Genomic DNA, 19,337 nt, shown 5'->3' on the forward strand with positions numbered 1-19,337 from the left:
TAGTTCTACTATATAGTCAGTCCATAATATTTCAAGGTTTATGAGCAATAATTCATGACATCAAATATATATATATATATATATATATATGTATATATATATATATATGTATATATATATATGTATATATATATGTATATATATATGAATGTATTATATGTATATATGTATATATACATACACATATATACATATATATATATATGTGATACTTTCCATTGCACTTAATTGTGTGGATTTAGCCCATGGTTTTAGCTTTCCAATGCGGAATTGGAGTTGAAATCACTCGCGTAACACTTGGAAATTTATATTATAATTAATTGAAGAGGAAGGAGTCATTGAAGAAAAATGAAATGAATAAAATATACCGTTAAAAAGTGACAAAAAAAGGGGCCAAAATAGTTGGAAAGAGTCTAACTCGGCGAGTCGAACCGCCGCGTCAAGAAGCGGAATCGCCACTTGGGTATCGGTGTCGGTTCTCGCGATAACGCGTTTCACACGTGACGACTCGAGCCCGACACTTGTTTTCGGTCGTTTTTGCCCCCCGCCTTCCTTCTCACGTCGCCGGTTCAATTGAACCGGACCGCTCTCCCTCTCCTCGTCCTATCCTCCTCCCTCCTGCGTGTCGCACGTATAAAATGGACGTGCCCCCCTTCTCATCTGCAACGGCGCGAGAGATCGGGAGGGAGCTGGTGGAGCTGGAGATGGGATCTGCGGCGGCGGAGTTCGGTTTGGACTTTAAGCTCTGCGCCATGAGGACCGTCGGTGGCTTTCTAAAAGAGGCGGCGGCGGCGGTTCAGAGCAGCGATGGTGGGGTCGCGAAGTTGGAGAACTCCGTGAGGAGCTTGGAGGAGGAGCGGAGAAAGATCGAGGCCTTTAAGCGCGAGCTCCCCCTCTGCATGCTTCTCCTCACCGACGGTGGAGATTTATTTTTATTTTTTATTTTTTCAAATTTGGGGATTTCTTTCCAATTTTTATGGTAAAAAATCGAGTTTTTATGGTAATTATGCGAATTTTTCCTTGGGTTTTAGTGATCGAAGGGTTGAAGAAGGAGCTTGAGAGGTGCCGGGGTGATAGATTCGTGCATGTCTTCCAAGAGCTAATGCCCATCAGGAGTAGGTGCGAAGAGGAGGGTGGGGCGAAGCTGGAAGTCGACTGCAAGGATAAGAAGAAATGGATGAGCTCCGCTCAGCTGTGGAGCGATTATTCTAGCGACGACAACAGGAACGATGATGACCAGAGCGTGGCGGATGAGGTACAAAGGCGGAATTTTGTACGTTATTTTCTTGGATTGCGAAGCATCTTTCTCATATTTCCATGTTTCTCCTCCTTTGTGGCAGAGAGATGGAGGACCAGATGGCCAGGAGGAGGAGGAGGAGAACTTGTGCTTAGAATCCAAGAGTGGCGCCGACACGTTTGTGCCATTTAAGGGCATGGCGGCGCTTGTGATGAGCTCAAAGCAGGAGGTGACTCCCACGGCGGTGCTGTCCGATCTCTCCCTGCGTTCACCTGCCGCCGGAAGCGCCTCTTTCCCCATTTCTGTCGTCGCTGGGAACCATCCTGGCAGCGGCTCGGTCTCTAAGTGCGCTGGTCGAGCGCCGCCGTCGACGGCAGGTGCCCACCTTAGCTTGCAGCTCCAGCAACAGAGGAAGGCGAGGCGGTGCTGGTCTCCGGAGCTACACCGCCGGTTCGTCCTCGCTCTCCAGCAGCTCGGTGGCGCTCAAGGTCAGATTGGCTTCTTATCGTATCTCAAATACGTAGAATTGGATTCGATGATTCAACGGAAGGGAAAAACATCCAATTTTTTCGTTCCACAATGGATTTTGTCGTAGGTAGAGAGGGGAAAATGGAAGCGGATATCTGAAATCGATCACTTAATCTGTTCCAAATACTATGTAGTGAGAATTCTATCTCGATAAACCTTTTTCTTTATGCAGTGGCAACTCCAAAGCAGATCAGAGAACTGATGAAGGTGGATGGTCTCACCAACGATGAAGTGAAGAGCCATCTGCAGGTGGCTTCATGGCTTTCTAACTCTCAATTTCCATCGGTCTACTCCTGTTTGGTCTGCGCTGACATGGTGTTCTCGATCTCCATTACAGAAATACCGATTGCACACTCGAAAGATGCCTAATGCTTCACCTCCTGCTAGCCGACCGGTTGTGGTTTTGGGAGGCTTGTGGGTTCCTCCTGAGAACCACACCGCACCACCACAGAAGAGTGTTTCCCAGTCTGGCTCTCCTCAGAGCCCTCTTCAGTTGGCCGATGCCCGCCGAGCCATCTCTCCGACCGCTGGAGATAGCTGTGAGGAAGAAGGTGGGAAGTCAGAGTGCCACAACTGGAGATGAGGAGAATTTGCTGCTGGACTCAGTAAACAAGAAAGCAGCTTGTGGGATCGGAGAAGAATAATATGAAAGAGAGGCTTTTAGGAGCATTGTGAAGAGACTGACATAGTACTTCCCATGTATAGAGATGTGGAGAGTTTTGTGGATACAGTACATGGCAAGATCTGATCGGATTGGAGCAGAGTCAATAGTAGCTTTTGCTGGTTAGAGAAGACTCTCGAGTGCTCCTCATATGAGATTTTAAGCAGGTTTTCCTACATTATTAGTATCTCAATTTTCCTGTAAGTTTTAGTCCCCATAATATCGGTCTGCTGGTTTTCGACAAGATTGGATCTTGAAGCATTGCCAAAACTTTGTCTGCTGCTATTTGGTAATCTTCATGGAAGATGAGGCAGGAGAAAAGGTGTAGCTGTTAATTGCATCTGCTGCTGAGCTAATAGTTCCATATCAATCCTTTTTTTTCTCTTCATGAAGCCAGATTTTTCTTGTGATTAACCGAAAACATATAGTTCAAATCATCCTGCAACACTCAGTGCTCACTCTCAATGAATTCATATGGCTTCAGGTGATGCCTTCAGGCCAGTCCTTTGTCTGCCACATCTTCTTTGTGTGCTGCAAAGCAGCCTTGGTCTGTCAGCACCAGCAATTTAGCTTCTCTCTTCCAAGTAGAACATTTTGCTGCCATCCATCAGAGCTTTCTGTTGCTTCTGATCTCAAGGTTTTCTACATCCAGCATTTCTGTGAGCAGCACAGAAGAGACATTCCACTGCATTTGGGCATGAGATAAAGCCAAAGCATCAAGAATCATTTCAGGTACAGTAGGGCCAGTTGTGGCATCGAGGATCATTTCATCATGCATCTGCTTGCCTGACAGAGTGCATCCTCTCATGGATTCTACTCACTGCTTGCTAGTAGCATGCCATTGCTATTTCACATGATGTCCCCAGCTGCCTTCTGAGACTCTTCCCCCCACTGCTCCATTTCTGAGAGATGCTGTCTTCCTCAGTGTCTAAAGAGGTTTGTACAAGGAGAGATTAAGACCCAAATGCATAACCTGCAGATTCCATCCTTCTCTCAGTTACTCTGAACCTGTGAAGATGCTCAATTTGCAATGCTTTGTTCGCAAGAACTCAAGGGTAGACGATTGCATGATTTAGACAAAATCAACTAAATCCATGATATGATTGATTACGGGAGATGGAACATAACAGATTCTTTGGGAGATGGAACATAACAGATTCTTTGGTTCGCAAGAACTGCCATCTGATACAGCTCTGTTATTCCACAACATAGTGGTATTCCTATTGGATTAGATGTTGAAAGATGCCAATTCTTCAACTGGCCATTAGTGTCTGTGGTCATGTAAAAGTTCATGGAGGTCTCTTCACAAGAACAAGACTAAAGAGACTCTCTTAGGAGACAATGTCTCCATCTAATTATCCTTCATCATTGCAATGTTATAGCTATCAAAATGAACATAGCTACCCTTTGCTTAATCCTCTGTTTAACCATGCAGTAATGGTCAAGTGGGTTACACTAAACCTCTCTCATCTTCTTCCCCATCAAAAGAATACAGCATGGGACCAAAGGTGTCCATCTCAGGGAGGACAGGCAAACATCCGAATCACTAGCCTTGAGATCTCCTGATCCCACAGCAATAGTGATAGAATCCTCAGATATGAGCTGTTATATGAGTCTCTGTGAATCTATATTGTTTGTTTGTGACAATATCAGCAACATCTATGATTGATGGGTCTACTCGTGAGCCCAATCTTGATATGTTTCCTTATGATAACCCGAATTCAACTAGATTCATTCATATTATTGATCCGATAGAGATAGGATGCCTAACATTTTGTATTTTACATGGGAACAGATGAGTCAATCCATTTGGGTCGGCTCTAAGATTATGGGCTGGATCTTGTCGATCTGTTGAAATGAACACAAGAAGAAGATTTCTTAAAGCTAAATGATAGATTATTTTCTTATTTAGCGAACTAACTAACACTTCAGTTTAGTCACATATTAAAGAGTTAAGATGATTTATAAAGATTTGATGAATATACTACTTGTTAGTGGTATGATTATGGGATACTTCGATACCAGATGTCTAATATCTTAATATTAGGTAATCGATATCTTGACACCTAAGTGACTCATGCATCGACAACAAGTGATTGACACCTCGGTGCTAGGTGACCAATATATCGACACTAGCATCTGAGTCTCACGTAATCAATCGTTACCTCATCATCATCCAATTGATGTCACATGATCCGATATTTTCACGTACTAAGAATCTAGGAGAGACGCACTATGTTCATCATGTCTAGCACTTATTATGGAGGTAACACTTTGTAAAGATCACTATAAAAGGATTTCTCAAATATGTTCTCAAACAATCTTATCTCAAAAGCTAACGGATTCATCTAAAACTTTCAATAACATAAACAATATTTTATGGGATGAGGAGACTAATATTTTCATATTCATACTGCCATATGCTCCTAAATAGTAAAGGAGCAATCTTATAATCAAAGTAATATATATATATATATATATATATATATAATTCAAATAAATTAATTTTAATCGTGGCTAAATATAATTAATTTTTATTTATTTGGATGGATATCGATGACAGTGACATATACAGAGGATTTTGGTGCAAACGTTATAATTAATTTGTAATAATATATGTTATATATAGATAGATAGATAAATGAAGACTTCGGTCTGCCGTGAGAAGACAAGCATGTTCCTTTTCTTGCCATTTTGAGCTGGGAGGAAGAAGGATCGGCTGTTCTATGTCGACGGCGCTAGTAATCGGAGGATGGTTCGCGCAAAGCTTCATCCAGACGTTGCTCGACAAGGCCAGCAACTGCGCGATCCAACAACTCGCGCGGCGCCGCGGCCTTCACGATGACCTGAGGCGGCTGCGGACGTCTCTGCTCCGGATCCATGCCATCCTCGACAAGGCAGAGACGAGGTGGAACCATAAAAACACGAGCTTGGTGGAGCTGGTGAGGCAGCTCAAGGATGCTGCCTATGACGCCGAGGACTTACTGGAGGAGTTGGAGTACCAAGCCGCGAAGCAAAAGGTCGAGCACCGGGGAGACCAGATAAGCGACCTCTTTTCTTTTTCCCTTAGTACTGCGAGCGAGTGGTTGGGTGCCGATGGTGATGATGCTGGGACTCGATTGAGGGAGATCCAGGGGAAGCTGTGCAACATTGCTGCCGATATGATGGATGTCATGCAGCTATTGGCACCCGATGATGGGGGGAGACAATTCGACTGGAAGGTGGTGAGAAGAGAAACGAGCTCTTTCTTGACCGAAACCGTCGTGTTTGGTCGGGACCAAGAAAGGGAGAAAGTAGTAGAATTGCTGTTGGATTCAGGATCTGGTAACAGTAGCTTCTCTGTCTTACCCCTCGTCGGAATCGGAGGGGTTGGGAAGACGACTCTGGCTCAGCTCGTGTACAACGACAATCGTGTCGGCAACTATTTCCACCTCAAGGTTTGGGTCTGTGTATCCGACAATTTCAATGTGAAGAGACTGACCAAAGAGATAATCGAGTCTGCTACCAAGGTGGAACAATCTGACAAATTGAACTTGGACACCCTGCAACAGATCCTCAAGGAGAAGATTGCTTCAGAGAGGTTTCTGCTAGTCCTCGATGATGTGTGGAGCGAAAACAGGGATGACTGGGAAAGGCTGTGCGCACCACTAAGGTTTGCAGCAAGAGGCAGCAAGGTTATAGTCACAACTCGAGACACAAAGATTGCCAGCATCATTGGCACAATGAAGGAAATTTCGCTCGATGGTCTCCAGGATGATGCTTACTGGGAGCTGTTCAAGAAATGTGCATTTGGTTCTGTGAACCCCCAGGAGCATCTAGAGCTCGAGGTTATCGGTAGAAAGATTGCTGGTAAGTTGAAGGGCTCACCGCTAGCAGCAAAAACACTAGGAAGCTTGTTGCGGTCGGATGTCAGCCAAGAACACTGGAGAACTATAATGGAAAGTGAGGTATGGCAACTGCCACAAGCTGAAAATGAAATATTGCCTGTTCTATGGCTGAGCTATCAACACCTTCCCGGACATCTTAGACAGTGTTTCGCTTTTTGCGCTGTGTTTCACAAAGATTATTTATTCTATAAACATGAGTTGATCCAGACTTGGATGGCAGAAGGCTTCATTGCACCTCAAGGAAACAAGAGGGTGGAAGATGTCGGAAGCAGCTACTTCCATGAGCTTGTTAATAGGTCTTTCTTTCAGGAATCTCAGTGGAGAGGGCGATACGTGATGCATGACCTCATACACGATCTTGCCCAATTTATATCAGTGGGAGAGTGTCATAGGATAGATGATGACAAGTCCAAAGAGACCCCTAGTACGACTCGTCATCTATCAGTAGCATTAACTGAGCAAACGAAGTTGGTGGATTTTTCAGGTTACAATAAATTGCGGACCCTTATGATCAACAATCAGAGAAATCAGTATCCATATATGACTAAAGTCAACAGCTGCTTATTGCCTCAGAGCTTGTTCAGAAGACTGAAAAGAATCCATGTTTTAGTTTTGCAGAAGTGTGGCATGAAAGAGTTGCCTGATATTATCGGTGACTTGATACAACTTCGGTACCTTGACATATCCTACAATGCTCGCATTCAGAGGTTGCCTGAGTCATTGTGCGACCTTTACAATCTGCAAGCACTGAGGCTATGGGGCTGTCAATTACAGAGTTTCCCACAAGGCATGAGCAAGCTGATCAACTTGAGGCAACTTCATGTAGAAGATGAGATAATTTCCAAGATATACGAGGTTGGGAAGCTGATTTCTCTGCAAGAATTGTCTGCATTCAAAGTGCTAAAGAATCATGGAAACAAACTTGCAGAACTAAGTGGTTTGACACAACTCCGCGGCACTCTACGAATTACAAATCTTGAAAATGTAGGGAGTAAAGAAGAAGCAAGCAAGGCTAAACTGCACAGAAAACAGTATCTTGAAGCATTAGAGTTAGAGTGGGCAGCTGGCCAGGTTTCCAGCTTGGAGCATGAGTTACTTGTCTCGGAGGAAGTACTTTTAGGTCTCCAACCACATCACTTCCTCAAAAGTTTGACAATCAGAGGGTACAGTGGTGCTACAGTACCCAGTTGGCTGGATGTGAAAATGCTACCGAACTTGGGAACTCTTAAACTAGAGAACTGTACAAGACTGGAGGGTCTTTCATATATTGGACAACTGCCACATCTCAAGGTCCTTCATATAAAGAGAATGCCTGTGGTGAAACAAATGAGTCATGAATTATGTGGCTGTACGAAAAGCAAGTTGTTCCCTAGGCTAGAAGAGTTGGTACTGGAGGATATGCCAACACTGAAAGAATTCCCGAATATTGCACAACTTCCTTGTCTCAAGATTATTCACATGAAGAACATGTTTTCAGTAAAACATATAGGTCGTGAATTATATGGTGATATAGAGAGCAATTGTTTTCCATCATTAGAAGAGCTTGTGCTGCAGGACATGCTGACATTGGAGGAACTCCCAAATCTTGGACAACTTCCACATCTTAAGGTTATTCACATGAAGAACATGTCTGCACTGAAACTTATAGGTCGTGAATTATGTGGTTCTAGAGAGAAAATTTGGTTTCCTAGGCTAGAAGTGCTAGTGCTGAAGAACATGCTGGCACTGGAGGAACTCCCAAGTCTTGGACAACTTCCATGTCTCAAGGTTCTTCGCATCCAGGTGTCGAAGGTAGGCCATGGACTCTTTAGTGCTACGAGGAGTAAATGGTTTCCAAGGCTGGAAGAGCTAGAAATCAAGGGCATGCTGACATTTGAGGAACTCCATTCTCTTGAAAAACTGCCATGTCTCAAGGTTTTCCGCATCAAGGGATTGCCAGCAGTGAAAAAGATAGGCCATGGATTATTTGATTCTACCTGTCAGAGAGAGGGTTTTCCAAGGTTGGAAGAGCTTGTGTTAAGAGACATGCCAGCATGGGAAGAGTGGTCTTGGGCTGAAAGGGAGGAGTTATTTTCCTGCTTGTGTAGACTTAAAATTGAACAATGCCCCAAACTTAAATGCTTGCCTCCCGTCCCTTATTCTCTCATAAAACTTGAATTATGGCAAGTTGGGCTGACAGGACTTCCAGGATTATGCAAAGGAATTGGTGGAGGTAGCAGCGCTAGAACTGCTTCTCTTTCACTCTTGCACATTATTAAATGCCCAAATCTGAGAAATCTGGGAGAAGGGTTGCTGTCAAACCACCTGCCACATATCAATGCTATTCGGATATGGGAATGTGCTGAACTGTTGTGGCTGCCTGTCAAGAGGTTTAGAGAATTCACCACCCTTGAGAACTTGTCAATAAGGAACTGCCCCAAGCTCATGAGCATGACACAGTGTGAGGAGAATGACCTCCTCCTCCCGCCGTCAATCAAGGCGCTAGAATTGGGTGACTGTGGAAATCTTGGGAAATCGCTGCCTGGATGCCTACACAACCTCAGCTCACTAATTCAGTTGGCGATATCCAATTGTCCATACATGGTTTCCTTTCCAAGGGACGTAATGCTTCACTTGAAGGAACTTGGAGCTGTAAGGATCATGAATTGTGATGGGCTGAGATCAATAGAGGGTTTACAAGTTCTCAAATCACTCAAGAGATTGGAAATCATAGGATGTCCCAGGCTTTTGCTAAATGAAGGGGATGAGCAAGGGGAGGTCTTGTCACTGCTTGAATTATCAGTAGATAAAACAGCCCTACTTAAACTCTCACTTATAAAAAATACACTGCCATTCATCCAGTCTCTCAGAATCATCTTGTCTCCTCAGAAAGTGATGTTTGACTGGGAGGAGCAGGAATTGGTGCACAGCCTCACAGCTCTCAGGCGCCTTGAATTCCTCAGTTGCAAGAATCTCCAGTCCTTGCCAACAGAGTTGCATACCCTTCCTTCCCTCCATGCTTTGGTTGTAAGTGACTGTCCACAGATCCAATCACTGCCATCGAAGGGACTCCCGACACTCCTCACAGATTTAGGATTTGACCATTGCCACCCAGTGCTGACTGCGCAACTGGAAAAGCACCTGGCAGAGATGAAGAGCTCAGGTCGATTTCACCCAGTTTATGCATAGGCAACATGAGGTACATCACATTATACCACCACTTACCCTCACAACCACCATTTTGTCTACAATTCTTCTTTGTTTCTTAAGAAAATTTCAATTTCATAAGTATTCAATTTCCTAACTTATGCTAAAAATATCTTTTTTGCTTGTCGAAAACTGAACCATTCTGTAGTTCTGATATTAGCCAACTTACATGAATCAACTTGGTAGTTGGCAGTTCTGCAATTGAAAGAGCTTTTAACTTGTTGGTCTGTACTTATGATTCTTAATCCAAAAGGAAAACATAGAGAATTCTCAAGTAAATACGTGTGAGGCTTGCTTTCCAAAGTATACAACTGTAGTTATCAACTTGACGACACTGAGTTACTGAGAATCATTTTCTCTGGTATAAAGGAGCGGGAGATATTCAAAGAGTAGAGTTTTCAAAGAAAAATAAATGATGTCATACACAACACAACACATATATTAAATTATCAAAAAATATGAATTAAGTTATCAAAGTAGTAAAACAACATATATATTAAATTATCAAAGTAGTAAAATAACACATGTATTGAATGATCAAAGTAGTTGAACAACATATATAAACAATAGTTTCACCAAATGGATTTGAACTCTATTAGAAATAATATGTCATGGATTGTGCAAAATGATATTTATCTATCTCATGCAAAGGTTTTAAGGTAATATCTACTTGCAAGTACATCCTAAAATAAAAATTAATGAAAATTACAATTTAGAAAACTATGATTAACTAAGGATAGGATTTTTTTAACATAAAAAAATTATTTTAGTGTCAATAATCATGTTTCTTGATTATATACTTTTTTCTTTCAACTTCTTTAGGTATCTCTCATAACTTCTTTGATATTTCATGAAACTCTGTATAACTAAGGTAGCATTGCCTCGGAATAGGGTCTAAGTCCCTGACTACTGACATGGTCAGGTGATATTTTTAGAGAATAAGGGTGTCTATTACCAATTAACCGAGGTAGGCATCTTTTTTAACCTTCATCTGAGCTGTCTCTTCGTTCCTTCATGAGTTCATAAGCTCACAATTCAGTTAATGAATAAAGTTAAATACAATGAACATATATAAATTATATATACCTTTCAAAAAACAAAAAAATATTCACCTTGACAATATCATCTATTATCTTGTTATTCTTCCCATTGTGTACCATGGTGCAGAGATGGTTATAAACCTCTCTAATGCTGACCATTTTATAGCTATGTCTATGTACAAACAGGAGTTGAGAGGATGTTCAGTCTCCATTTTACAACATGTGACCTTCCCTATAATTTCCACATCACAATAAAGTACATTTTATGGAATTACACTGTTTGGAGTGGATAATCAATGCCATGTAGGGCAAAATTGCTGTGTACTCTCAATGGTCAATGTTGCTGTTAAGCTTTATCTGTCTAGCTTGTGACAATATCCCATGCCTCCCCTTCTCCTTCTCTAATATTTTTGTTCCATTGTGGATGAGCAGTGAGGATGGAGAAAGGGGAGTGGAAGAGAAAGATTTCGATTGCCTCGAGACAACATACAGATCATTTAGCCAAGGAGATGATCGAGACATGGTGGCACTGAGGATGAGAACATAGAGATTTGGTTTGGATGTGCATTTTTATTTTGCCTGTCTTAGATTGGGCCATCCTGAGCATCTTAAGCAGGATTTCACAAAGATTATTGTTTCTTAAACATGTGCCGATCCAGATTTGATTGGTGGCTTCATTGGTCCTCAAGCAAATGAGAGGATGGAAGATTTAAAGGCAGCTATTTCCATGAGCTTTAATAGGTCTTTCTTTCAGGAAATCTCCAATGCAGATTTAAAGAGGAGAATACTTGTCATCATGTGCTCTTTCTCCATAAACCCTATCAAACTGCTTCTATCAGATGTAACCCTCGAATTCTTCATCCAACAGGTTGACCTTCTTCCTTCCTTCAATGCAGCAGCCACAGCAGCAGCAAGCAAAAAGAAGCAGCAGAAACAAGATCGGATGAACCTTCTTCCTTCCTTTTGCTGCTCCACTGTTTCGTTTCATATGACTGCATGACCTTCTTCCGTCTTCCCTTTTTCTCCGATCTTTCTGGTTTAAATCTTGTGATACTACATTTACGTTTGCACTGCCTGCCGGCTGGCTCGATAGTGATGTTTGCAGAGAAGCTTATTTAGGGAGCATCGAGTGCCTATGTTCCTTAGGTTTCACAAAGGAGTGCATGAGATGAGATTTGCGTACAGCTTCCTTTTATAATCTTAAGAGTTAACACACTGCAGAATGCAATCAATGGTTAGAATGCTATGATCTTTCCAAGAAAAGAGATCGTTTTAAGTTCCCAACAAAATGAGTATAATGAGTCAACTACAAGAATGTGAATGACTTTGGAAGATGGGTTGCTACAGGTTGCAAGCTCTTCCTTTCTTTCCCCTTCACATGGATTTCAGCACAAAAACTATTCAATTCGAACACAAAAAGAAAAAAAAAAGAAGAGAGATTGACTCCAGAAAATGGCCAAAATCTCAAGCTTAATTGTTGCAACATTTTCGTAATTAAACAGTAATCCAACACAGATAAATGCATGACAAAAAATATATGCAGCAAGTAAAGAAACAGAAACGACAGCTGGGATTCATCACTTGGATTTCTAAGCATGAGTTCTGCTGCTTTCTGGACTTCTCACTGGGTTAAAATAAGGATGAGCCTGAAGGGAAGAGCAGCAATCCTCTTAGCAGCTGAAGCTCATAATTATGGAGGAATAAGTTTATAGGAAAAGCATTTACCATCGCTTCTTTCGCTGTTGGCCTCTCCTGGTGATCATACCGAAGCAGCTTGTCCACAAAGTCAACAGCCTAACAACAGAAAAAGAAATTGAAGTAAATTATGTGATAAACTGATCGGAACCTCGACGTTCATGCAGCAATAGTCACCTCGGGAACTGCCACATGCTGGTTATCGGCGTTTATAAACCTTGTCCATGGTTTCCTGCTATGCCTGTGACAATGATTAACAGACATTAGAAAACATATTGGAATGCAAACCCAGAGGAGTTAATTCAGAGTGCACTCTAGAACCTTCCAACGAGAGCTTCAAGTTGCGGGTCGAGTTCTAGTTGATATTTTTTTAGACAAGCATTCAACTCATCTGTACCAAGTACCTAAACCAGATACCAAAATTTCTCAGATGGTTAAATAAGAAGAGAAAGAACATGGACTAAATGGTGAATGTCAATCATGCTACTTTATCCAGATTGTTTTCCCAAAGAACGATGACAACATGACTCTTCTACTATTTCAATGCATAGACATCCCGCTGAAGACGTTCATGGAAAGCCAATGTTGTCTCAACATTGAAACTCAGCTGATCATCATATATATGTATGTGTATAAAGTTTTTTTTTGAGTCCCACGAATACTAGCGGTTTGTACCACACGATTCCCGTCTGCATGTTGTGTGGAATATAGTAATGAGTTTCTTTTTCCTTAACTACTCCATCTTCAAGTGCCAGCATGAGATCCCTTAGGGTTGAAATTTTATGCCATTATGATTAGCTCTACACAATCCAGAAGAAGTCCATATGTTCCTAGGATGTAATACATAAATTATATTGATGCAAGCAAGTAACGTTTATGTCTAAAAGGCACAATCTAAGAGGATAAGCACAAGTTGGTGAAAATTTAAATAGTTAGCTCTGTCTTTTCCACGTGTTATTAACAAAATCAACCAGCAAAATATCTAATTCTTTCATCCTCACTTGAGAACTAAATCATACCTTTGCTATCTTGACCAATTGATCATAATTATCATGTCCATAAAAAAATGGCTCCTTCCGAAATATCTGCCAATCAACAGAAAGCATGATTTTATAGAAAAAAAACATGTCCAGGGAATGTAACTATATAAATCACATACCATCCCAGCAAACATACAACCAAGGCTCCACATATCCAGTGAATAATCATAATCTTGCAAGTCAACTAGGAGCTCTGGGCCTTTAAAGTACCTGCAGAAGAGTTTGATATAAGTCCAGAGACAGAAAAGTTTGATATAAATCAACAGAGAACTATGCAAAGATTCCTTTTACAAAGCAAAGAGGCAGTAATATGGTCAGGAACCATAAAAGAAATGAGAAGCAAATACCAAAAGTGATCTGTTGCCTTCATCCAAACAAAAACATGAGATTTATCAGTAAATCAACCAAACTTCATCCAGGGAAGGTTTTCTCATCCATTTATTCCTCGATATGGCCTACTTGAATTATAGTAATATAAGTCAACAATTAAACAGACATATACACATTTAAATTTAAATGACTGTCACCATAAAAGCTCTTCCAGTTCAAGCCATACTAAAATGCTCATACACTGTTACCCAAAAAATCTGACTCACTCCGCGTTCGATTAGGAGAACCAAAGAAAAATTTCCACCCTCACCGCATCGTGCTGTGCAAGCGTATCGGTCCCTGGTTGATCCAGTACATACTGGTCGATATTGCCATGTCATGTCAATATACCGAAAAAGGGCAGAAAATTCAATTAAAATTATAATAAAATCCTATTTCAAATTTTTTATCCTCATCTAATTTATTGGTATATAAATACAATTTGGTGCCTAAACATGCATTAATAAGCCTCTAATGAACCATCAAACATGGTAGAATAAGCTCACAAATCATGCAAGAAGTCAATACATAGCCAGTCTAGGCTAATTATTCTTAAAAACCTCTAATTAGGTCTCAATTAATCATTAGTCACTAATCAATCACGAATTATCAATATTCTTTCTGCTAATTACATGACATGATCTTGAAAACATAGAGAGAAGATAAATGCCTTTAATTAGAGTCAGATTCCCCCCAACCTCGAGTTAGAATCCCTATTTCATCCAAATTAAGAGCTTGATTTCCACTAATCACCAATTAGAGAGGAGTCAGAAAGTGTGAGAAATAGTGAGAAAGAAAGTGAGGATGAGAGTCCGTGAAAGAGAGAGAGAGAGAGAGAGAGAGGGGCTTTTACAAGCCCAAAGGCCAAAACAGCCCTCGAAATGAGGGTGGCATGGTCAAAATTCAAACATTAACAACCAATACACATCGGTCAAATTTTGACCCTTGTCTCAGCCAGCTTGGGACCAGTGCATACCGCCAATTTTATATGGTAGCGGGCAGTACAGTAGTCCATGCTTTTGATATTCGGCTCATTTGTGTCCATACATACATCGGAAAATTCAAATTTACCAATTAAATATAATATGATTTTCCCTTTAAAATTCAGAAACTATTATAGAGAACTTGATGCAGGAGAAAGGTTTTGATACACGTTCCTGAAATGAATACTTATGATTTTTAAAAATTTAAGAAGGATATTATATTGTGTTACTTAACAAACATTAAATCTGAAAAGCTACCCTTATTTACAAAAGGGTAGATATGAAATTTTGCTTCCTAAAACCGAAATGTTCACATTTTGAAAATAATTTAATCATCGAAGATTCAAGAGAGAAGGTAATGCTCTTCAACAGGGGATCATTTTTCAACATCGTACCTTGAGGCAACTCTAACATTGTACTCTTTTTCTGGATGATAAAACTCTGCCAGGCCCCAGTCAATAAGACGAAGCTTGCGCTGTTGGTGATCTATCATAACATTGTGAGGTTTTACATCTCGATGCATGATGCCTTGAGAGTGGCAATAATCTAGTGCCTACACAAGAACCTGGAAAAGTTAAAAGGCAATCAAACTTGATGAAATCTAATTATAGAAACACAAGATATCAAATTCAAAATACACAAACACATGCATTCAGCAGATGCACACCAGAGGTTTTTCAATATATCGAGTTGAAAAACTAATGTTACATATCTTCAGTGAAAAACAAATCAAGATTTGAAAATTCATTCAGCATGACCTTGAAGCATAAGGGATCTGATAAATGGACCAAAAAGTATATAAGCTAACTGATGACTAATCCAACCAATCCTTTCCTAGAGATTTAGTATATGATGTATGGTCAACAGCTTGACCATCCATTCTCCCAAAAAGTCCATAATAAGCTAATCACCAATAAACACCAATTTGTTGATCCACATCAAATGTGCAAACTACATGCCAAATTCAATATTCTGTATTTTGAAACTTCACCAAAAATCAATGTCAGGAATCCTATAATCAGTTGAAGTCCACAAAAATCACAAAACCATAATTCAAGAAACATCAGGATCTGTCCAAGGAAAAAATAACAATTATCATATCTAACCCTAAAATAACAAAAGCTACATGATTCAAAGCTAGCAATAAAGAAACATAAGCAAAATCTAAGGATCTCATATCTAAATCTTGTTGAAAAAAATTAGGTCGGATGGGTCTCTTCAATTCCTTCATCTTATCACTTTATGGTTCACGGAAAGGAAGCTGTATATCACCTATACAACCACTATCTAAGAAGTGGTTTAAGCAGCTGCTTTTGTGCATCAATCACAAGACTGCACTAATAAGCCATATGCAGTAGCAGTGCATGGTTCAACTACATAATCTGTCCACATTTTATGCATGCGGCAGCAAAAGCCACATAGATAATGCATATATGGACATAGCCAAACCCGAAAGCCCCAAATATGCTCAAAACTTGACCACACAAGTCCAACATCTCACCTCACTAAGTCTACTAAGTACAACTTAAAGCTATAGGGTCTCACGATTTTCTCTTTGTTTCCTTTGGTGACAATAGTAGGTGTCTAGTAGCAAGAGAAACTATGATACAAATCAAACCCAAGTGGAGCCATCACTATCTCTTAATTGCAAAAACATATTACCCACATTCCTTATTTTTAAATAATGTTTGAAACTTTCAAGTACTTTTATGATTTTATTTTTTTAATTTTAATTATTATTTCAATTTATTCCAATCCTGCAATTAATGACACTGATCTTGACTATATTCTTGTTGGTCAGTCCCAATTCCAATCTTACAAACTATGTGCGAAGGAAAGTATCATATCAATATATAATAAAAAAACAGAAAACTTAACATTCAGAGGGCAATAAGAGTTAAAGTCAAGGTTGCTACTCAAAGTGGAAAACTATATATACTAACTTTATAAGTGCTTGTTATAAGAATAACAATAACATAAAGTGTCATGACAATCATAATTAGCTGGATTGTTAACCAACAAGTTGACATGCTTCACTTCATTGCACATGGGAAGATAACCTTACCTTTAATAGTTCATATATGTAGTATCGAATGTCGTAGTCTGACAAAGTTGGATAGAGAACTTTAAAGTCGGTATTGTTGACGTATTCAAAAATTAGACTAGGTGTCTTCGATTGCTGATCTCTCACGATATCAAGTAATTTGACGATGTTGGATCCGCCACAAAGGTTTTGCAATATCTTTATTTCTCTCTTGATCTGCATTGAAAGAAAAGAATGATAAATAAAAAAAGGAATAGAAAGCAGAAGCAGATAGTTAAGAGAGATGTCACGACATCAAGCAAACCTCATACTTGAATCCACAAGGGAATCCATGACTGAGCCATAGTAAAATTAGAGCATCAATGAAAGAAATAGCACAAGCATGAAATAGAAATATGAAAAAAAATCTTATTGAGACAACCAATGCAAGAAAGACCCTTTTATTAAAAAATACAAAAATAAATAAATTAGTTGCCAGACCTTCTTGCCAAACTATCTAGCAAACAGGGCCTGTTGAAGCCATTTTATAGGTGATGCAACATCTTGGATACCCAGCTCATCAACAGCTGATTATATCTCTAGCTCTTGGACAGCCAAACAGACCGAGTATTGAATTATGTATATTCACTACGGCATTAAAACAAGCTTGCCAGTGATATAGTAGATGATGAAGGGCGTGATTAGAGAGATAACACCACATAAAGCATATAATAAAAAAGATCCACACCAGATTGCACCCAACGCTTGTCTCATAAGCAACAGAACCAAATAGAAGTTAGTAAGAATTTGAACTTCCTAAATTGCTTCATAGGCATGGTTTATTCTTCATGCTCCCACTATTTAGTATAATTTAAGCATCTTCATCCTACCCCATAAATCACATTGTGAAGCATTAGATCTACCGGACAAGTATAATTGAATATTCATGTCCTTTCTTTTTACAACTGTTGCAAAGCAACAATTATTTGAAACTTTTCTCAAGCCCTAAACCAAATATGCACTGCTACATGGGCTAAAGTTCAATAGCGAGAAATTAAAGGCAACCAAGTAACGGATACCATCCAATAAAACAAGGGAACCTAGATACATAATTAAATCTATAATGCATTGTCACAGCAAGCCTAATTTGTAATAGAGTCTTCTTTAACATAACAATCTTGTATAAATACAAATTCAGATCAGATTTAAATCCCACCTTCTTCTTCTTTACTGGCTTTAGAATCTTAATAATGCACTTCTCCTTGTCCGTGGCACGCACTCCCTCGAAAACCTCGCTGTACTTCCCCCTTCCGACCTTCCGAACAACCTCATAATCATCTTGTTCCCTGCAAGCAATTAAAAATTTATTAAGCCAAGAAACCTTGATTGCAATAAAAGCAAAAACATCTCAAAATTTTATGGATTTAGAAGAGTGAGAAAGATCACGTGTGCCCTCACCCCCACTGGACGGTGAGAGATTCGTAGTCCCAGTAATCCTTGGGGCGGTGGACGTTGATATCAGCGTAGACCCGAGCCCGGGAGGGGGCGCCGGGGCTGCGGACGGCCTTTCCGATCTTCTGCGCCAGGGCTCCGGCTGCGGAGGGGCGGAGGCGGCCTGGGAAGCTCCCGGGGCTTGCGACGAAGGGGTGGAAGAGGCGAAGTGGGTGGGCGCCGGGTGGGGACGAGAAGCTGAGAAGGGGAGAGAGGGATCGCAGGTGACGGGAGAGGAGGGAGAAGGAGCGGAGAGGCCCAAAGGCCATAGAAATAGGAAGCTAGAACGGGGTAACAAAGAAGGTGGCTATATATATATATATATATATATATATATATATATATATATATATATAGTTATTTTAACCCTTTCTCACTTAACTCCTTTTAGTTTATTTGTGTTTAAAATAACTCCTGTATTACATAAAATGTTGATTCATAATAAATTATTAATATAATAATATATATATTTTAAGTAAAAAAAATTAAAATAACCCTTATGATTTTAGTCATAGACTACTTAAGTCCTTATGATTTACTCATGTCTAAAATAACTTATACATTTTTAAAAACGTAGTATATAAGTCTCTCACATCAAGTTTGAGTTAATAGATATTAAAGTTATATATTAATAAATTATTAATATAATTAAAGTCTACTTATGTAACAGATATTAAAGCCCAAATCATTTCTCCATTAACGTTGATGAAGATTCACGATATAAGTTAGTATCTTAAAGTGAACATGGGAAACATAGAGATGGTTCGACACTAAAGACCATGCTCATTCGAGCTTAAATTTTCTTTTTTTTTTCTTAATAAACAAATATTTTAAAAATTTTTTAATAAAAAATATTGATATCACAAAGATCCTTATTCCTATGCAAACCAACTCTTAACCTAACTCTAACTTTGCCTCGACCCTCGACTCATGAACCATAATCATACATGATCGATTTACGGTATGCATCCTGATCCCCTTAATTTTTTTGTTTGTATAGTATAATTAAGAAAATAATTTAGAAAAAATTTCAATCAATTAAATTATTAATTGATCTATTTCCTAATAAATGATGTAATTTATAGAAAATAAATAGTTCAAATTTTATTTTCATGTATAAACCATAAAAAATAAATATTATAATTATATATTTATGTGTGAAAGTAAAATAAAAATAAAGGTCATCCTTCTCTTGTT

General features: G+C 39.6%; 3 protein-coding genes across 3 annotated transcripts; 2 read left to right on the forward strand and 1 right to left on the reverse strand.

Moving 5' to 3' along the window:
* The first annotated feature begins 623 nt into the window (after window positions 1-623).
* Window positions 624-2,884, forward strand: LOC103990113 (transcription factor NIGTH1). Its single transcript, XM_009409149.3, has 5 exons — window positions 624-918; window positions 1,032-1,255; window positions 1,341-1,725; window positions 1,938-2,014; window positions 2,103-2,884. Exons 1-5 carry the CDS (start codon window positions 639-641, stop codon window positions 2,346-2,348), a joined length of 1,212 nt encoding a protein of 403 aa, XP_009407424.3. The 5' UTR covers window positions 624-638; the 3' UTR covers window positions 2,349-2,884.
* Window positions 2,885-5,084: 2,200 nt separating this feature from the next.
* Window positions 5,085-11,261, forward strand: LOC103990112 (disease resistance protein RGA2). The gene is made up of 2 exons (XM_009409148.3): window positions 5,085-9,491; window positions 10,972-11,261. Exon 1 carries the CDS (start codon window positions 5,153-5,155, stop codon window positions 9,479-9,481), a length of 4,329 nt encoding a protein of 1,442 aa, XP_009407423.2. The 5' UTR covers window positions 5,085-5,152; the 3' UTR covers window positions 9,482-9,491; window positions 10,972-11,261.
* A 731-nt stretch (window positions 11,262-11,992) lies between these two features.
* LOC135677301 (casein kinase II subunit alpha-like) lies at window positions 11,993-18,426 on the reverse strand. The gene is made up of 10 exons (XM_065189483.1): window positions 18,108-18,426; window positions 17,866-17,995; window positions 16,692-16,886; window positions 15,022-15,179; window positions 13,394-13,484; window positions 13,254-13,319; window positions 12,556-12,638; window positions 12,412-12,475; window positions 12,265-12,333; window positions 11,993-12,185 (listed from the first exon to the last, which is right to left on the reverse strand). Exons 1-10 carry the CDS (start codon window positions 18,407-18,409, stop codon window positions 12,129-12,131), a joined length of 1,215 nt encoding a protein of 404 aa, XP_065045555.1. The 5' UTR covers window positions 18,410-18,426; the 3' UTR covers window positions 11,993-12,128.
* Between the last annotated feature and the right edge of the window lie 911 nt (window positions 18,427-19,337).

The sequence above is a fragment of the Musa acuminata genome, chromosome BXJ1-6, assembly GCF_036884655.1.
Source record: "Musa acuminata AAA Group cultivar baxijiao chromosome BXJ1-6, Cavendish_Baxijiao_AAA, whole genome shotgun sequence".
Lineage (NCBI taxonomy): Eukaryota > Viridiplantae > Streptophyta > Magnoliopsida > Zingiberales > Musaceae > Musa > Musa acuminata.

Bases quoted from the DNA above. Each gene is read 5' to 3' on its own strand.
- LOC103990113 (XM_009409149.3), top strand. From the start codon at position 639: ATGGACGTGCCCCCCTTCTCATCTGCAACGGCGCGAGAGATCGGGAGG. The intron at 1,256-1,340 runs GTACAAAGGCGG...CCTTTGTGGCAG, and splicing joins ACCAGAGCGTGGCGGATGAG to AGAGATGGAGGACCAGATGG. The intron at 1,726-1,937 runs GTCAGATTGGCT...TTCTTTATGCAG, and splicing joins GCAGCTCGGTGGCGCTCAAG to TGGCAACTCCAAAGCAGATC.
- LOC103990112 (XM_009409148.3), top strand. From the start codon at position 5,153: ATGTCGACGGCGCTAGTAATCGGAGGATGGTTCGCGCAAAGCTTCATC.
- LOC135677301 (XM_065189483.1), bottom strand. From the start codon at position 18,409: ATGGCCTTTGGGCCTCTCCGCTCCTTCTCCCTCCTCTCCCGTCACCTG. The intron at 12,476-12,555 runs GTTCTAGAGTGC...TCATTGTCACAG, and splicing joins CTTGAAGCTCTCGTTGGAAG to GCATAGCAGGAAACCATGGA. The intron at 12,334-12,411 runs GTGACTATTGCT...TTCTGTTGTTAG, and splicing joins AGCATGTGGCAGTTCCCGAG to GCTGTTGACTTTGTGGACAA.